Source organism: Typopeltis vanoorti, chromosome 26, assembly GCF_054136105.1.
Source record: "Typopeltis vanoorti isolate ZY-2024b chromosome 26, IOZ_Tvanoo_1.0, whole genome shotgun sequence".
In the NCBI taxonomy this organism is placed as follows: Eukaryota; Metazoa; Arthropoda; class Arachnida; order Uropygi; family Thelyphonidae; genus Typopeltis; species Typopeltis vanoorti.
This window is the reverse complement of record NC_143574.1, coordinates 25,778,898-25,796,360: the sequence shown is the minus strand read 5'-3', so window position 1 is coordinate 25,796,360 and position 17,463 is coordinate 25,778,898. Positions and strand designations below refer to the sequence as shown.

The 17,463-nt window shown below is 34.5% G+C and overlaps 1 protein-coding gene across 1 annotated transcript in view; it reads right to left on the bottom strand.

Moving 5' to 3' along the window:
- Positions 1-17,463, bottom strand: part of LOC150092422 (retinoic acid receptor RXR-alpha-B-like) — a 136,505-nt gene that overhangs the window by 35,556 nt on the left and 83,486 nt on the right. The window contains exon 5 of the mRNA XM_090414900.1: positions 109-252. Coding sequence (XP_090271026.1) covers positions 109-252 — 144 coding nt within the window. The remainder of the gene's footprint in view (positions 1-108; positions 253-17,463) is intronic.

Sequence of the window (17,463 nt, the reverse complement as noted above, 5' to 3'; positions counted from 1 at the left end):
TGAAACTCTTGATTCAGTAGAGATTTATGCAATAATAAACTTTGTAATTTTAACTATCTTAGCATTATTTTTGTAATTTATAACTATTTTTGTAATTGTAACTCACATTAGTTTCCACATTTTCATTTTTTGGTTCAACTCTCAGCTCTGCTTCCAAAATTCTTTCAATAGGCATATCATTTGGAGAACTACTTGTACTCTCTACTTCATTTTCATTTCTTTCTTTGGTACGTTGCCTCTCTTCCTGAACAGCTAAAATTCAAACTTGAAACTCAGTAACTGTAAAACTTGAAATTACAGGAAACATCACAAAAACAATTCCCACAGCTAATAAGAATTTGTAATAGTCATTCATTTTCATTCAAGAAATTAATTTTTAGATTAGCAGGATAGGGATTACGATATCATCTGTGACTATAATGTATTAAACATGTTTACATAATAACAGTTTTTTTAAAACCTACCAAATGGATGTATGCACATGCACCGAGATATCAAAGAACCAAAAATATGAATATTATTTTTTATTATAAACTCACCAAGAAATTATATTCTTGTTTGATCCTCTATTTAAGTGTAAGCAAATAAAGTTTGTGTGACGTATTTTCATGACTAGGTTACTTGTATACAGAGGCTGATGAGTTCACATCAATTTCCTTAGTATCCCATAATGCAAAGCACACATCCTTTCAGAGATGTATGATGCTGTGCATTATGGGAATAGTAATTATTCTATTACTATTCCCATAATGCACAGAATATTGACTGGGAATATTACTATTCCCAGTCAAAACCCAGACTGGTTTTGACCTTTAATGAGGTATGTTGATAGAGGATATCTCCCCAAAAACTCTGACTGATTTATAAGATCATTCTAAATCTGAGTGATCCTAAAGGATCACTACTAAACTCATCATTCATCCTGACCTGAATCACTCCAAGACAGGAAACTCAGCATTGGCCCCATTCAGTAAAAGGCAAAAACCAGCCACTGAGCAGAACCTATACTCACCCGGAAGCAAGCTTGTTTAAGTGCTGGCCTTCTCCAAAAACTAGGGCAATCCCTCAGATCACTCGATCAATGAGTGGTCTGAAGGACCATTTAACTCATTACTCAGCAGTGTTTCTACTCATTACATTTAACTCATTACTCAGCGACAGGCTCACTCTACCACCAAGTAGAACGCTCTCACTGAGCAATTTCAAAGGATCCACACCAAACTCATCACTCCTTACCTGAATGACTCCAGGACAGGAAGCTCAGCAATGGCTTCACTCAATGACAGGCAAAAACCTGTCACCAAGTAGAGCCACTTTAACTCCCCAGGAAGCCTGTTTACGTGCAGGGCTTCCTCCCCCAAAACTCTGGAAATCCCTCAGCTCAGTAACCCTAAAGAATCATTTAGCTCATTACTCAGTGGTGGTTCTACTCGGTGATGGGCCCCACCCCACCACTGAGCAGAACGGTCAGCAGTGGCTCCACCAATAGCAGGCCTACCTTACCACTAAGCAGAGCTGTTTCATATCCCAGGGAAAAGCATCCACTGAAGCAGCCACAAGACTACTTCAGCAGATCTCCCACATCCACAGAAGACCACATCAGCAGGAACCAGACCCAGAAGTGATTAAACAAGGTTGAATTAATGAAAAAGTCATATATTTCCCGCATACAAGTGGTGAAAAAGGTGTATCACTTTATTATTAAAATACTCTAGATCAGAGATAGCAATCGAACGTTTTTTTCACTTGGTTACAGATTAAATTAAAATTGTCAAGAAATTATGTCATTGTTTAATCCTTTATCTAAGTGTGTAAGCAAACAAAATTTATTGAAAACTTTGCTTACATTAGATAAAGGATTAAACAAGAATATAATTTCTTGGCAAGTTTAATTTGATTTCTAATCAAGTGAAAAAACTTTCTATATCTCTGATCAAGAGTATTTTAAAAATAAAGTGATAGACTTTTTTTGCTATTTGTGTATGGAAAATATATGATATCTGCATTAATTCAACCTTAGTATCTCTTCTGGATCTGGCTCCTATTGATGGAGGGCTTACTTCCTGAGGAGTATAGCAGTTCTACTTGGTGTTGGGTTTTTTGCCTGTCACTGGATGGAGCCACTGAGTTTCAGTTCCTTGTGAAGTCGTTTGCAAAGTGCTATGCAAATGTGAAGTGTTTTGCATTATGGGATACTAAAACAACTGATGTGAAGTCACAGCCTCTATATACAAGAGCAGTCTAGTCATGAAAATGCTTCACATGCAAACTTTGTTTGCATGGTGAAGCATCTTACATTCAGATAAAGGATTAAACAATATAATTTCTTGGAAAGATTAATTTAATTTGTAAGCAAGTAAAAAAACTTTGTAGAACTAGCTCTGATCCAGATTATGTTTTTTTTTCTTTTTTGACACATATGACAACAGTGATGAATCAGCTTTATACAAAACAGGTATTGAAACAACCCAAAGTTTTACTTTTAAAAAAAGGGAGTGCATTTGTTGCCTAATTCTGGTTTAAAGTGATCCATTCATAATAAAAATGAAACATACTCAACATAGTTTAGTAAACATCCCATATACAATACCTCCCCAATATAAAAATAATGATAAATATATGAACTCGTGATTACCATGAATCACAAATTCTAATATCACTGCTTATACTTATCCACTGGCCTGACTGGATAAGTGGATAGAGTACCTACTCATCATCATACATATCAAGGATTTAGGCCTAGCATGGCCTCTTCCAGCCTTAGAAGTCATCGTTTAAGAGGACATCCTAGTTTTCTTTTTCCTAATGGCTTGTTTTGTTAATTTGAAAGTTTATTTTTCACTTGGTTAGACTATAATAAATTTAGTTTAATCCTTTATCCAAATGTGAGCAAACAAAGTTTATGCCTGAAAATATTTTCAGGACAGGTAAGGTAGTATAACAGCGGGCAACTCGCAGCAAAGGTGGATCAAGTTCTCAACTCCTTGTCTCATTATCTCCCATAATGCACAGCACATCTCCTTGCAGACATGTATACTGCTATGCATTAAGGGAAGGGCCACTACCCATACTGGTTTCGACCTTTATTGAGGTCTCGTCAGTGGGAGCCAGGTCCTGAGTGGAGATACTAAGGCAGAAGGTAAGGATGACCTCTAGGTCATTCTTACTTTCTAGACTATAGGTGATGACCTCTCCTATTGCTTCTGCCTTAGTATCTTCACTGTGGGCCTGGCTCCCACTGACGAGACCTCAATAAAGGTCGAAACTGGTATGGGTAGTGGCCCATCCCTTAATGCATAGCAGTATACATGTCCGCAAGGAGATGTGCTGTGAATTATGGGAGATAATGAGACAAGGAGTTGAGAGTTTGATCCACCTTTGCTGCGAGTTGCCCAGTGTTGTACTACCTTGTTTTGGTAATCTTTCTGTTTTCATTCTTTGAACGTGTTGCATCCATTTATGTTTATATTTTTTAATTTTTTCTATTACTGGTTCTTGGTTTAATTCTTTCATAATTTCTATATTTCTTTTATGATCAAATAAGGTATACTTTGCAGTTTTTCTCATAAACTTCATTTCTGCTGTTGTATCTTTGTTGTCTTTTTTGCTTTATTGTCCAGATTTCGCTTCCATACATTAAGACTGGTAGGGCTAATGTATTATATACTTTTAATCTGGTTTGTTTTTGAACTAGGTTTGGTTTAAATATAGAGTTAATTACACCTGTTATTTTTAAATATTTTGCAATTTTTACATTTATATCTTTTTCATTTTCATATGTGATCATACATCCTAGGTAGTTATGAATTCACCTGTTCTAAGATCTTGTTATCTATTACTATTTTAGTTCTTGCTGGATCTTGTCCTTTAAAGGCCATAGTTTTTGATTTTTCTGTTGATATTATCATACCATAATCTTTGGATATTTCATTTAGATCTAAAATAGTTTTCTGTAAGTTATCTTCAGAATTTGTGATTATTATTTAGTCATCGGCAAAGAGGAGAGTGTTTAAGTTTGCTGTAGGAGAAAGTTTAATTCCTTGATGTAAATTTTTATTCCATTTTATTATTATTTCATTTAAGTAGATATTAAAAACAGTTGCTGAGGGGGATATCCCTGTCGGATCCCTTGGTTTATCTCTTTCGTATATGATAGCTCGTGATTTAATCTTATTTGTATTTGATTATTTTCATATATACTTGTGATAGCTTTTAGGATATTATTTGGTATTTGTCTTTCTTTTATTAAATAATATGTTTCTTTTAACTTTGTCAAATGCTTCTTCAAAGTCAACAAATGCAATATGTGTTTCTAAATTGTATTCTCTTCTTTACTCTATTATTAATTTTAGGCAAAAGACAGGGTCTATGCATGATTGTCCTTTTCTAAATCCATTCTGTACTTCTAAAATAAAGTTTTCTGCTATATATCAACAGGAATTTAGTATACTGATACCTCTATAGATTTTAGGGTCATCTCTATTACCTTTTTTTTTTAAAGATAGGAATCACAATTGCTTTTTTTCATTCTATTGAGGGGGATACCAGTTGAATAAATTTTATTTAAAAATAATAAGAGTCTTTCTTTGAATCTTGTTCCTGCGTATTTATATAGTTCTGAACCTAGCTTATCTTCTCCAAGTGATTTTCTGTTTCTTGTTTCTTTCAGGTTGATTTCTAATTCTTCTTTAGTTATTTCCTTTTCATTTTTGTTAATTGTTTGCCAGTTGTCTTTTTTAAAATATATGTCTGTCCACAATTCTGTGTAGTAATTTAGAAATTCTTCTAATTTCAATTCGGTATTTAATTTTGTTTTCTCTAGTATCTGCATTTAAGTGTTTCAAAATCTTATATACATTGGTATATGTTCTAAATTAGAAACAAATTTGTTCCATGATTCTCTGTGTCTTTTTCTGACTTCTCTTTTAGCTGTGGCTCTTATTCTTTTATATTCTATTTCATCTTCTAATCTTTTACTGCTTAACCATTTGTGATAGGTTTCTTTTTTCTTTTTAATTATATCATCCCAGATCTTCAGTTTTTTCCTTTTGAATTTTTCGGTCTTTCCTAATGTTGGATCGTAATTATTCTCAATCACATTTTATCGTCTTACAATTTTCTCTCTTTAGTATTTAACTAGTTGTAGGCTGATATATCAATCGAATATGAAAAAAATTTATATTATACTGCGCCACTCCATATTCAGAAATTGCAAGAGCAACTTAGATAAATCAACCTTCAATTGTATCAGGTTATCATAAGTTGATTTTAGGCCGAGGTTTTTATTTTTATTACATAGGGTTCCCGCTGAGATTTGAATTATTTTAATGAGAGGTGCAATGAAAAAATCAGGCAAATTCAAGATTCACTTCAAACAAAATTATTTAATGCAGTGACACATAAATTACATCATAACACAATATTCCAACAGGGACATTATGATTGAACGAATATAAAGCTCTCATTAAGTCACTAGTATACTACTCAGCTGAGCTTAAACTTTATAATTAAAGATGATTATATTATACAGATCTTATCCTTCTTATTACAAAGAGCTTATATCATAACTCTATCCTGATTAAGGTTACATTTCAAAACAATTTTAAATATCAAATCAGTTCAAGATATTCAGAAGGATACAACTCATGAACATTCGGTCATTCATTTGTAATTCTCTAACCTCAGTCAATCAATTTTAGTTCTTGTAAGTTCGAGATTCCTAAATCACAATGAATAGGCAACACAGTGTTCTCATTCAGTTAATGAATACTTAATTCAATAACATAGCATTTATCATTTGAAGAGGGAAAAGTCTTAGCACATCACATATTAAATCTTGCCTCGCTGAATACTGCAACTAGGAACGATTTACTTTCGGAAGAATTAATTTTCGTTACTTCTCACTAAGTATAGTAAAGGTAATCTTACCAGGATATATCTTCAACACATCATAAGAACAACAATTTTTAGGTCTTTACTGACTTATACTATGTAGTAGCACAAACTTAAAAGAATCTTCCATTTCTGCGACTGATTTATAGACTCAGAAGGGTATAATCTTTATGCACTTGGTTTAAGTTATCTACTTATTTCTTCGTTTTCTCATATGTATTAACCTATTTCTTGCACTATTTCAGTGCTAGGCGTTGGGAAGTTTTGGTAAAAATCCAACTCAGAAAAAGGTAAGTTAAAATACCAAGTGATTCCCGGTCCTTTAAATACCGTTTTCGGCATGTCAAAATTCCCCTCCAGTCTCCAGCTACCATTCTCTATACTCCCCTATTCGATTCTGTTTTTACTTATGTTTTCGTATCTACTCCTTCCTTTTTCCTGCCAAAAACTGGTTCTCACCAATTTAGCTCACATTAACTTTGCCTTGTGCATAGTATAGAGCAGTGCTTCCCAAACTTCCGGATGTCAGGGGCCCCCCTTTGCAAAAATTAAAATATTTTATGGCCCCCCTCGAAAAAAAAATCGTAATAGAGATATATTATTAAAATATTTTTGTATTTATATTCAATACAAAACATACACAGCGAATATTGCAAAAATCAAATGCACATTTTTTGCCTCTTACCGTTTGGTTCTGAAGACGATGCAGGCTGTTCTGGTAAAATATGAAATACTGTCCTGATTGTTCGAGGGATTTTTTTTTTATTTTTTATCAGCCACTTATCCATCTCAGGGTTAAATTTTTTAACGTAGAATAGATCAAATAATATCACCACTTACCGATACTGGCACACCACAGACTGATAACATGAAATTAGTGAATATTACCTGAATAAGGGAATCCCCGGACCAGGAACATTTTTCTCTTTTGTGACTTTTCTCCCTTTATGGTAATTAAGCCTAACGCGAAACAGACAGCAAAGGCAGGTTATTAAAACGTGCATATGAGTGGTGCGGTATTAACAAAAGATTGCGCAACCGAAAGATAAAAGCATAGCTGACAATTGAGTTGAAATGCTAACTCTCTTCAACCGAATTCCATATGTGAAACTGCCATAACATTCATTATATATATATTACTTACTTTTAGCACTTTTACGAATTTTAACACATTCGGTTGAATTTTATTGCTGCCTTGGGAAATCGAACTCACACACATCTAATTAATAACAATAGTTTTTAGTTAGATACTGTGTTTGCCCATGCAACATATGGTTTTGTTTCAGTCTATACAATATAGTTTCTGTATGAGGGGACATGTGATTCATTAATTAGTGTGTTTTTATCCCAGTTGTCTCTAATTGCACTATTTGTTGAGAAATATATTACACAGACTCCTCATACCTTATTCACTGGCATAATAAAAGTACTTGTTTTTATTACCTCTGCAGTATAGTGGCTGTTAGAGAGGGCGTGTTGTTTACCACTGCAAGCGAGTTACTATCTCCCCACATGAACTTGTTTAAGCTTTTTTTCATGTGTGAAGTATATGTGAAACTTTTATTGGTAACAGAAAACTAGCTCGGATGACAGTGATAATATAAAACGAGTTTTGATATGTATATAAAGTCAATATCAACAGTCCCTGATTACGAACGCGTGATGAAAGGGACAGGAAGATTTGGAGCTTCCCTGGAGAGCATTCGAAGTAAATACAATTAACTACTGCTTTGAAATGAAACATATGAAAAAAAAAAAAAAAATCAGCTAACGCCTTTTTATTCCCGTATACGGGGAGTAGGCGAGGCCATTTAGCCCTATCTAACTTTTGGAGACTGAGTGGGCAGTTCAATCTCCACTGGTACCAATCAGAGATAGATGGCCCAAGACTATCACTAATTAAGCGGTACTCAGTGAAGAGAGACGGCTCAAATGTGCCACCATCTCGTGGTCCCTAACCCTAACACAATATATTTAATGTCTGAAAATAATGTGGGTTCTACGGTCGATTTTCTTGAGTTTACAGGACGAAAAACCCGAGTTTCCGGGAGGAAAAACCTGCTTGCCCGTGCCAGAGATCGACTAACTCGGGAACCGGTCGAAAAAAGGCTTAGAAAAATTTCCTCTAGTCGCTGACTAGACTCGAAACCAAGTCTTCCTTCGTGCGGCCAAGCGCCGTGGTTGGCAAACGCCACATCCACTGAGCTACACAGGCAATGAAACATGAAACATATGAATAAGCAATATTTACTAATATTCATTAAGCGCCGAAATACGCAGGAAGCAAAGTTTGTGAACCAACACCAATGTGCAAATTTTTCCATTAAAATATAAAAAATAACAAAAAAGAAATAATAAATAATAAAAGTTAAATACGTTTCTTTTAAAATAAAAAAAATCTACTTAGTCTTAAAACATTTTAAATTTGTTTTCATTATTTCACAGCCCCCCTCAACAAAACCTACGACCCCCAAGGGGGTCGCGGCCCATAGTTTGGGAAGCGCTGGTATAGAGTAAACACGCGCTAACTAAAAATAACATAATTTCTCATAGCAATCAATCAAGTGATACCACAAAGAATCTTCTGGATATATCAAAATTACATATATTACAGTTTCTAACATTATATTAAAGGAATTAAATTCACAAAATTAATGACATTTTAATACACAGCTTTTCATAACTGTAATTTATCCCAAACATATATAAATAAATAAATATCGATTAACATAACTTGAAGAAATTACATAAATAGCAAATTATGAGCATGAGACTATTAGTTTAAAAAAAAAAAAATGTTGCTCAGGGAATGGTAGATTATGTTGGACTCTGAATGATATATTAACAATTTCCATTTCTCTTCATTCAGAATCCAACACTAAGCTTTCATTTGCTGCTGCATTTAGCATCATTTTTATATTAAGCCATTCTATTTCTATTTCTTCATTTTGTTTTATTTTATCTAAATATTGGTTAATTCTTTGTTCATATAGGCATTGTACATTCGTGTCATTCAATAGCTAATTTTATAAACAAATGTTTCAATTTTTCTTTCTGTTCTTGTTACTTGTAGCCATTTAGGTGGTAATCTTAATTTTATTTTAACAAGTGGTCACTGCTTATTTCATATCCTCTGTGAACTCTAACATCTAGTGAAAATTTTGATGTCTTTTCATTTAATATAAAGTAATCTAATATTGATTTCCATCCTCTTGCTGCCCAAGTATATTTATGTATGTCTTTATGTTTATAGAAGGAATTCATTATTTTTAGGTTACTATAAACTACAAAGTCAATCAATTTTTTACCATTCCTGTTTAGAGTATGTTCTTCATGTATTCCTATATTATTATTAATTTTTGTGTTTCCAATTCTTGCATTTAAGTCTCCTACTAAAATTACGTAATCATTTTTATTTATTTTATTATATATGTTTTGTGGCTGATTATAAAAATCAATATTATCCTGTTCTCTTCCTTCTTCTGGGCATATAAACCAATTATTGTTAAATAGCCTCTATCTATTTTTATTCTAGCTTCTATTATTCTTTCATTCCATAATTTATAATGTTTTAACTGTTTTGAAAGGGAGTTATGAATCCAAATCATGACTCCTGCTTGTGCTCTTTGGTCTCTGTCAACTCCACTGTATATCACATTAAAATTTTTGGTTCTCATAGTTCCTTTTAATTTCTTTTTTGTTTTAGTGATTACTGCTATTTTAAAATTTCTTTCATTTAATAATTGGTCTAATTCTATTTCTTTATATGCTATTCCTCTTACATTCCAGTTTGCTATGTGTATTATATTTTGTCGTTTCCATTTTTGTTTTACCTTTTCCATTCCAGGGTCATTTCCCATAGATTCAATCCTACTCATCAATACCTACTCAGTAGGTATTGATGAGTAGGATTTATCGATTGATGAGTAATACCTACTCATCATTCGATAAATCATGGGTGGGATATAATCCATGATGGGCACTAATGTTTGTAAATGTCTTTAGGTGATAGATGAATTTCACTGCCCAGTATGATACTACCATTTTGTTTATTGGACAATTGAAGTGGTTTGAAAAAGTTCTTTGTTATGGTCTCAAAAGCAGGGTATTGATGTGATATGGGAAAAAAATTTTTTTTTAGTATTATGATGGAAATTTTTAAAAAGCTATATGATATCTAGCTTCATTGACTTGTTTGTATGATGTTCTTTTGGATGAGTTTTTTTTTTTTTTGATTTTTTGTCTACTGTACCTTGTGTTTAGCTTTACTCATTGTATCCAATATGGTGGCTGCCAATATCAGTTTCACCATCTTTAAAAGGCAGATAATACATTTGTTCCTCACTGTTTAAAAACTGTATTGTACATATGAGTTTGTAGTATCCTACTCTTGAGGAATGGATGCTTCACATAAGTTCAAAATGTGGCAGTTGAGAAATGGGAAGTGCTGGGTAATTTGAGTAATATTATCTCTGGCTTTAGTAAAAAAAAAGTAGAAATAGTGAGATGGAAATAGGTGGTTGCTGACATATAGATACCAGTAGCATGTTTGAGGAGACTGGGCAGGAGGTTTATGAATTTGACTGCGCTCTCTAACAGAGCAGTCAAGATGGATGGTCTTGATTGTGCCAATGAATGAATGCTGGGTGAAAGCAAGGTATTTCTAAAAGAAATGGAAGGCATGAAGATTGGATTGAAGTGGAGAAGGATGTCTGGAGAGATTGACTTGAGAGGATAACTAGTGCGAGGAGAGAGAGAGTATGACAATGAGAGAGTAAGAGAAAGAAGAAGGCAAAAGGAAAACAGAAAAAGCATGGAAGTTGAGAGAGAGAGAGAGAGAGACAACATGTCAATGGATAAATTTAGGGATGCCAGTGAAGGAAGAATGAATGGATCTGTGAGGAGAGTGATGTAGGAAATTCAATGGTTTGGAGCATGCAAAGTAGACTTTTAGAAGAGTGCATGTGTGGAAAAATGACAGAAATTGTATCAATTGCAGTGAAGTGGGATGAAAATGTGGCTAAGATGATAGTGATATTGGTATGAATGACCTGAAAAGCAGTGTGAATCAGATAGTCAGAAATTTAAAAATTGATGTTATGGATGTGCATCAGAAGAGTGTGAAAGAGTAGAGAGCAAGTATGTTTCTAGGTATGATAATTATTATTATTATTCAAGCCTCCATGGAGTCAAAAGACTCATCGTGGGAAGTCCCTCCTAAGAAACACAAAGTCTATCATACCACTCCTTGAACTCATTGACCATTCTCGCTCTCACCACTCCATCAAGCAATGCATTCCATGGTTCAATCACCATCCATGCAAAGAAACCACTCCTCACCCTCTTGCTCACAGTTTCCTTTTGTAACTTCCAGGGATGGCTTCTTGTCATCACTCCTTCCCGCTGTTCAACCAAGTGAAAGAACTCCTCAGTGTCAACCCTATAACCACCTCTCAACAGTTTAAAAGTCTCAATCATATCACCTCTCCTTCTTCTAATGTGGGATTCATGTGGAAAACAGGGAAAATGAATGAGAACATGTGTTGAAAGGGATGTTGAAAGTTTTTTCACTTGATTTAAGTATAAATTAAAGATGCCAAGAAATTATACTCTTGGTTTAATCCTTTATTCAAGTGTAAGTTGCATGTGAAGTATCTTCACAATTGCCTTAGTATCCCATAATGCAAAGCACACATCCTTTCCGGTGTGTATAATGCTATGTGTTATGGGAAGGGGCTGCTATCCAAACCAGTTTTGACCTTTATTGAGGTGAAAAAGGGATGTTCATCATAAGCCTAAAGCAGTTAGTATAGGGGAAGAGAGCCTGATAGTATTAGGAGAAAGTAAAGACAGATGGATAGTATGAGAGAGAGAAAAAAAGCCTCAGCTCTTTTATATCATCTGTAGTCAAAGGCTAGAATTTTTTCTTTTTCACCAGTTTCATGCAGTTGAACAACCAAAAGACCAATTGAAACTAAAGTGCAAAGATGACTGACACCCAGGTGGTTAGCCTTATCTAAGTTAACTGCCTTGAGTTCGCCTTCTCTGTCTGCTCTCCAGTCAGCCCTACAAATGACCATAGGAACACATACTGAGAACACACAATAACTAAGAGGATGGAATCATTTAAAAAACCTCTCATAGTAAAAATAGACAGAATCCCCCCCCCCCCCCCATGAATATTGCACATTATGTGGGTGGTCTACACCACCCAGCCAAAAATTTGGTATCTCCTAGAATGCTTTCTAAATATAAAAATCGTCTGACTGAACAATAAAATTTCCGCAATACAATATTGTAAAGCATTGATATGTCATATTGCTGGTTTTCAAATCCATATTTTTCCTAACTTTCCATAAATTGTATTTTAATTAATTAAAAAAAAAAAAAAAAGCTAACGCCTTTTTAATCCCATATATAGGGAGTACATGAGGCCGTTTAGCCCTATCTAACTTCCGAGAGACACTTTAAAACAGAATAATTTTAATTAATTAATTATAAAAATCAAAATTCTCTTCCTATTGCTGACAGGTGTGTGTGTGTTGGAGGGGTACTGAAAAAAAAAAAAAAAAAAAAAAAAAAACTGTTCTGTTGTAAGTAATAGAATGCCCAACATAACAACATACAACAATGCCCAACATACATAATCTGATCGAAACATGCAGGGCAGGAAGGCAAACTGTAGAATGTATGTTCTATCATTTCCAATCATTAACAGATGTCACAAATTGGATCTCCAATGTTAAACTACTTCCATTTGATGGCATTTACTGGAAGGTGACCATACACAATTCTCAAAGCAAGATCCCTCCTGTTAGGGTATTCTTGGAACTTCAGTAAGTTACGAAACAAAGTGTTATTGTCAGTACTGAAAAGTGCAAGTCATGGCAAAGAGGTTAAAGATTTTTTTATACCAAGTTTTGCTTTTATTAATGGAACGAATATCGATGCCAGAATGTTGTAGCAATCTTAGAGTTAAGCACAGAATGTTGTAGTATTCAGGAACAATCTCAGCTTTTGGACCTTTATAATCATTTACTCCAAACAGCAATAAATGAAAACTCAGGTGGAACTGGAAAAAGTCTGCAAATGTGTGATTAGTCTTGTAACATTTTATGGATTTTTGAAGCTGTATTGTTAAAATAGCAGAATTTTAACACTGGAAGTCCAAAGCATCCATGCTTCTTTGATAGTTGAAGAAATTCCTTTTTAACTTTTTGGTATTTGCTGGATGAAAAAAATTGCACAGGTTTACTATATAATTGCTTTTCTTCAGCTTCTGTAATGTCTGTAATATTTATTATTTACAACTGAGCAAGGAAAATTATGGTTTTAAGTACTATGGCTTTAGAACAAAAGAAAAGTGGTCCAATTTTCAAATCTTTTAAGGTTTCAATGTTTTTGTTTAAGTTCCTGAATTGAGTTCTAATATTGGGTAAGTGGAGAAGGGAATTCCAAGTTTAGTGAGAGGTTCTCTTTTAGGGATTAGACAAAAGGGAATGCTTCCGGGATCTCACTTTCCAAAAACTTTTAATTTTGTCTTGTCAGCATAGCAGTTAATCCACTAATTTTGCTGAATTTTTCTAAAATACTAAAAAAAATTATTATTATTATTATGTGACACCTGGCAGATGTATATGGAATCATTAATATTCAAATTGTCTACTGCATCATCAGGATATGCTAATACCTTATTTTCTTTCATAGTTAAGGGAACTGTTATCCCTTGCACAGTCCAAAGACTCATCGAGGGAGAGTGTGCCAATAGCATCGAACGATTGATACCCTTCCAATTACTAGCCACGCTCAAACTTGCTTAACTTTTTGCATGAGCCATTAGTAGCAGCCACTCTACCAATCAACCAACCTTTGCTGGCAGATGTATATGGAATCATTAATATTCAAATTGTCTACTGCATCATCAGGATATGCTAATACCTTATTTTCTTTCATAGTTGAGGGAACTGTTATCCCTTGCACAGCACATGTATTGTCGACTTCCTGCAAGAAAGGTTCAAGAACTAATGCAAAGAGCAATGGACCAAGAGGACAACCTTGCTTACTTCCTTTTTGAATTCTGACTGAGTCTGATAGGAACCCATTAACTACGAGATGGGCAGTTGAATTAGCATAGGTTCCTTTAATAATGGACAGCAGCCTTTAAACAGGTCAAAACCGGTATGGGTAGTGACCATTACCTTAATGCATAGCATCATACATTTCTGCAAGGAAATGTGCTTTGCATGGGGGGAAAATTCTAAGGAAAGTGATCAGAGCTTGCTCCACTTTTACCATAAGTTGCCTAGTGTTGCACTACATGCAGCTGCAAACTTGACTTACTTGTCTATTTGCTTACTTGGAAAAAGGATTAAAAAACCTAGCTTATAAAATTGCTTGGTATCTTTAACATAATATATACCCAAGGTAAAAAAATTTCTACATATTACTCTCATCCTGAGATTTTTATTTAATGAGGTCAAAGCACCTTATGGCAACTTGTTTAGGTAAAATATTTATAAGCTCTTTACTTTACCCTTGGCATTTTTTAGGTCTGGCTCCCACTGACGAGGCCTCAATAAAGGTTGAAACCGGTATGGGTAGTGACCATTACCTTAATGCATAGCATCATACATTTCCTCAAGGAAATGTGCTTTGCATTAGGGGAAAATTCTAAGGAAAGTGATCAGAGCTTGCTCCACCTTTACCACGAGTTGCCTAGTGTTGCACTATATGCAGCTGCAAACTTGACTTACTTGTCTGTTTGCTTACTTGGGAAAAAGGATTAAAAAACCTAGCTTATAAAATTGCTTGGTATCTTTAACATAATATATACCCAAGGTAAAAAAACTTTCTACATATATATATATATATATATATATATGTATACACACTGTTCTAATTGGTTCTACTAGTGCTCCCACTTTTTCAGTGAATGTTCTGAAAGGAGAGGTAGTAATGCAGTGTTCAGAGCTTTTGCATTTCTCACAGGGTTTGAGACACTGATTAGTGATATGTCTGATCTTCATACAGTTAAAACATTTAGCTTTGGGACAGTTGCTACCCAAGCCATTGTATGAACCACAATGCAGACACTGTACTGATCAAATTTGGTACAGGTGTCTTCATATCCATTGTGAAAATGAACTCACCAGAAAACCAATTTGAATCTTCATCTGTTATGATTTTATCCCATTTTGAGAATGTCTGGATAATAATTTCAGTATTGTAGAAAGTATTTTTCCTTGGGTATAATAAATGTTAAAGATACCAAGCTATTTTAAACCTGGTTTTACTCCATTTCCCAAGTAAGCAAACAGACAAACAAATCAAGTTTGCGCCTGCAAGTTTAGCTGACCCTGCACATAGTGCAAGACCAAGGCAACTCATGGTAAAAGTAGAATAAGCTCTGATCACTAATCTTGATATTTACCCTTAATGCAAAGCACATCTCCTGGAGGAGATGTATGATGCTTTGTATTAAAGGCAAGGGACCACTACCCAGACCGGTTTCGACCTTTATTGAGGTCTCATCAGTGGGAGCCAGGGTAGAAATACCAAGAGATTTTAGTAATACAGAGCTTATAAGTATTTTACCAGAACAAGTTACCATAAGGTGTTTTAACTTTATTAAATAAAAATTTAATAAGGTTAAAACACCTTATGGTAACTTGTGGATTTAATAAAGTGCTTTGCATTAAGGGTAAATATTAAGATTAGTGATCAGAGCTTATTCTACTTTTACCATGAGTTGCCTTGGTCTTGCACTACGTGCAGGGTCAGCTAGACTTGCAACACTTGCAGGCACAAACTTGACTTGTTTGTCTGTTTGCTTACTTGGGAAATGGAGTAAAACCAGGTTTAAAATAGCTTGGTATCTTTAAAATACTTTCTACATTTATATCTCCTCCTGAGATTTTTATTTAATAAGGTTAAAACACCTTATGGTAACTTGTTCTGGTAAAATACTTATAAGCTCTGTATTACTAAAATCTCTTGGTATTTCTAGCCTGGCTCCCACTGATGAGACCTCAATAAAGGTCGAAACTGGTCTGGGTAGTGGCCCCTTGCCTTTAATACAAAGCATCATACATCTCCTCCAGGAGACGTGCTTTGCATTAAGGGTAAATATTAAGATTAGTGATCAGAGCTTATTCTACTTTTACCATGAGTTGCCTTGGTCTTGCACTACGTGCAGGGTCAGCTAGACTTGCAACACTTGCAGGTGCAAACTTGACTTGTTTGTGTGTTTGCTTACTTGGGAAATGGAGTAAAACCAGGTTTAAAATAGCTTGGTATCTTTAACAATTTCAGTATTGTTTAATATATATTCCACTGGAAATCTCTCAGTTTTTATTGTCCTACTTTGGAATGTAAAACCCTGTAGTAGCTTATCCCTGGTTTCCACATCTTTAACTACAATTAAATATTTTCCTTTGCTATATGATGTGAAAGAATAAATCTTGCTAGCCCCAACTATCTCTTTTAAAACTTTAGTTTTAAAAAAGATAGTTTGGACTAGCAAGTCAATTCCTAGAGTTCGCACCCTTCAAGGAATTGGTACCACTGTATCAGGGGGGGGAAAATCAAATAAAACCTTTGCAGTTGATTATAAGAGAATCCTTTCAGTCGCAAGAGTGAAAATTAAATAATCTCATGATATAGAAACAACTGTACACCAGTAGCAAATGCTGCAGCTGAACTACTATAAAATGGTAGCTGTGATATGACCAAAGAGGCATGGGGTTGACCACTGTAATCTCGAGTTACGGTTGCAGTTGCAAAGTCCAAGTATAGTTGGAAGGTTGTGGGCGCTTAAGTGCCTTTAGGACCACTGAAGAAGAAGAAGATATAACCAAAAATAATCCCATAATACAGATATTAACTGCATTACTAGCAACCTTAATATTTACTAAAATAATCCAGTGCTAGTGGGGGGGGACATAACCACCACTAGCAACAGTCAAATAAAATTAAAACATCAAAACAAACAACAAAGGAAAGAAAATCAAAGTATTCATTTTGCTGAAATCTGAGGTTTCATCCATGGGAATCAGAACCAGAAGGAATAAAAAGATTGAAGTAATAATACTGAAGAAAATTGGGGCTTGTATATAGATGCTAATGACTTCACATCAGTTGTCTTAGTATCTCATAATGCAAAGCACATAGCCTTTCAGGTGTGTTTCATACTATGCATACATGGGAAGAGCTACTGCCTAAACTCATTTTGAATTTTATTGAGGTCTCATCAGTGGGAGCCAATCCCAGAAGGGATACCAAATTTGAAGTAATGCAGAGGTCATATATTTTCCATATATACAAGCATTAGACACACCTGAAAGGATGTGTGCTTTGCATTATTAAGGGATACTAACACAAATGATGTGAAATCATTAGTCTCTAAACACAGGTGGCCCAGTTCTGAAGATACTACACGTGCCAACTTTGTTTGCTTACACTCAGATAACAGATTAAACCATGAATCAAGTGAAGAAACTTTCAAACATCTATTTTGTATCCAAAGTCATTTCACTACTTGTATATGGAAAATATATGACCTCTGCATTACTT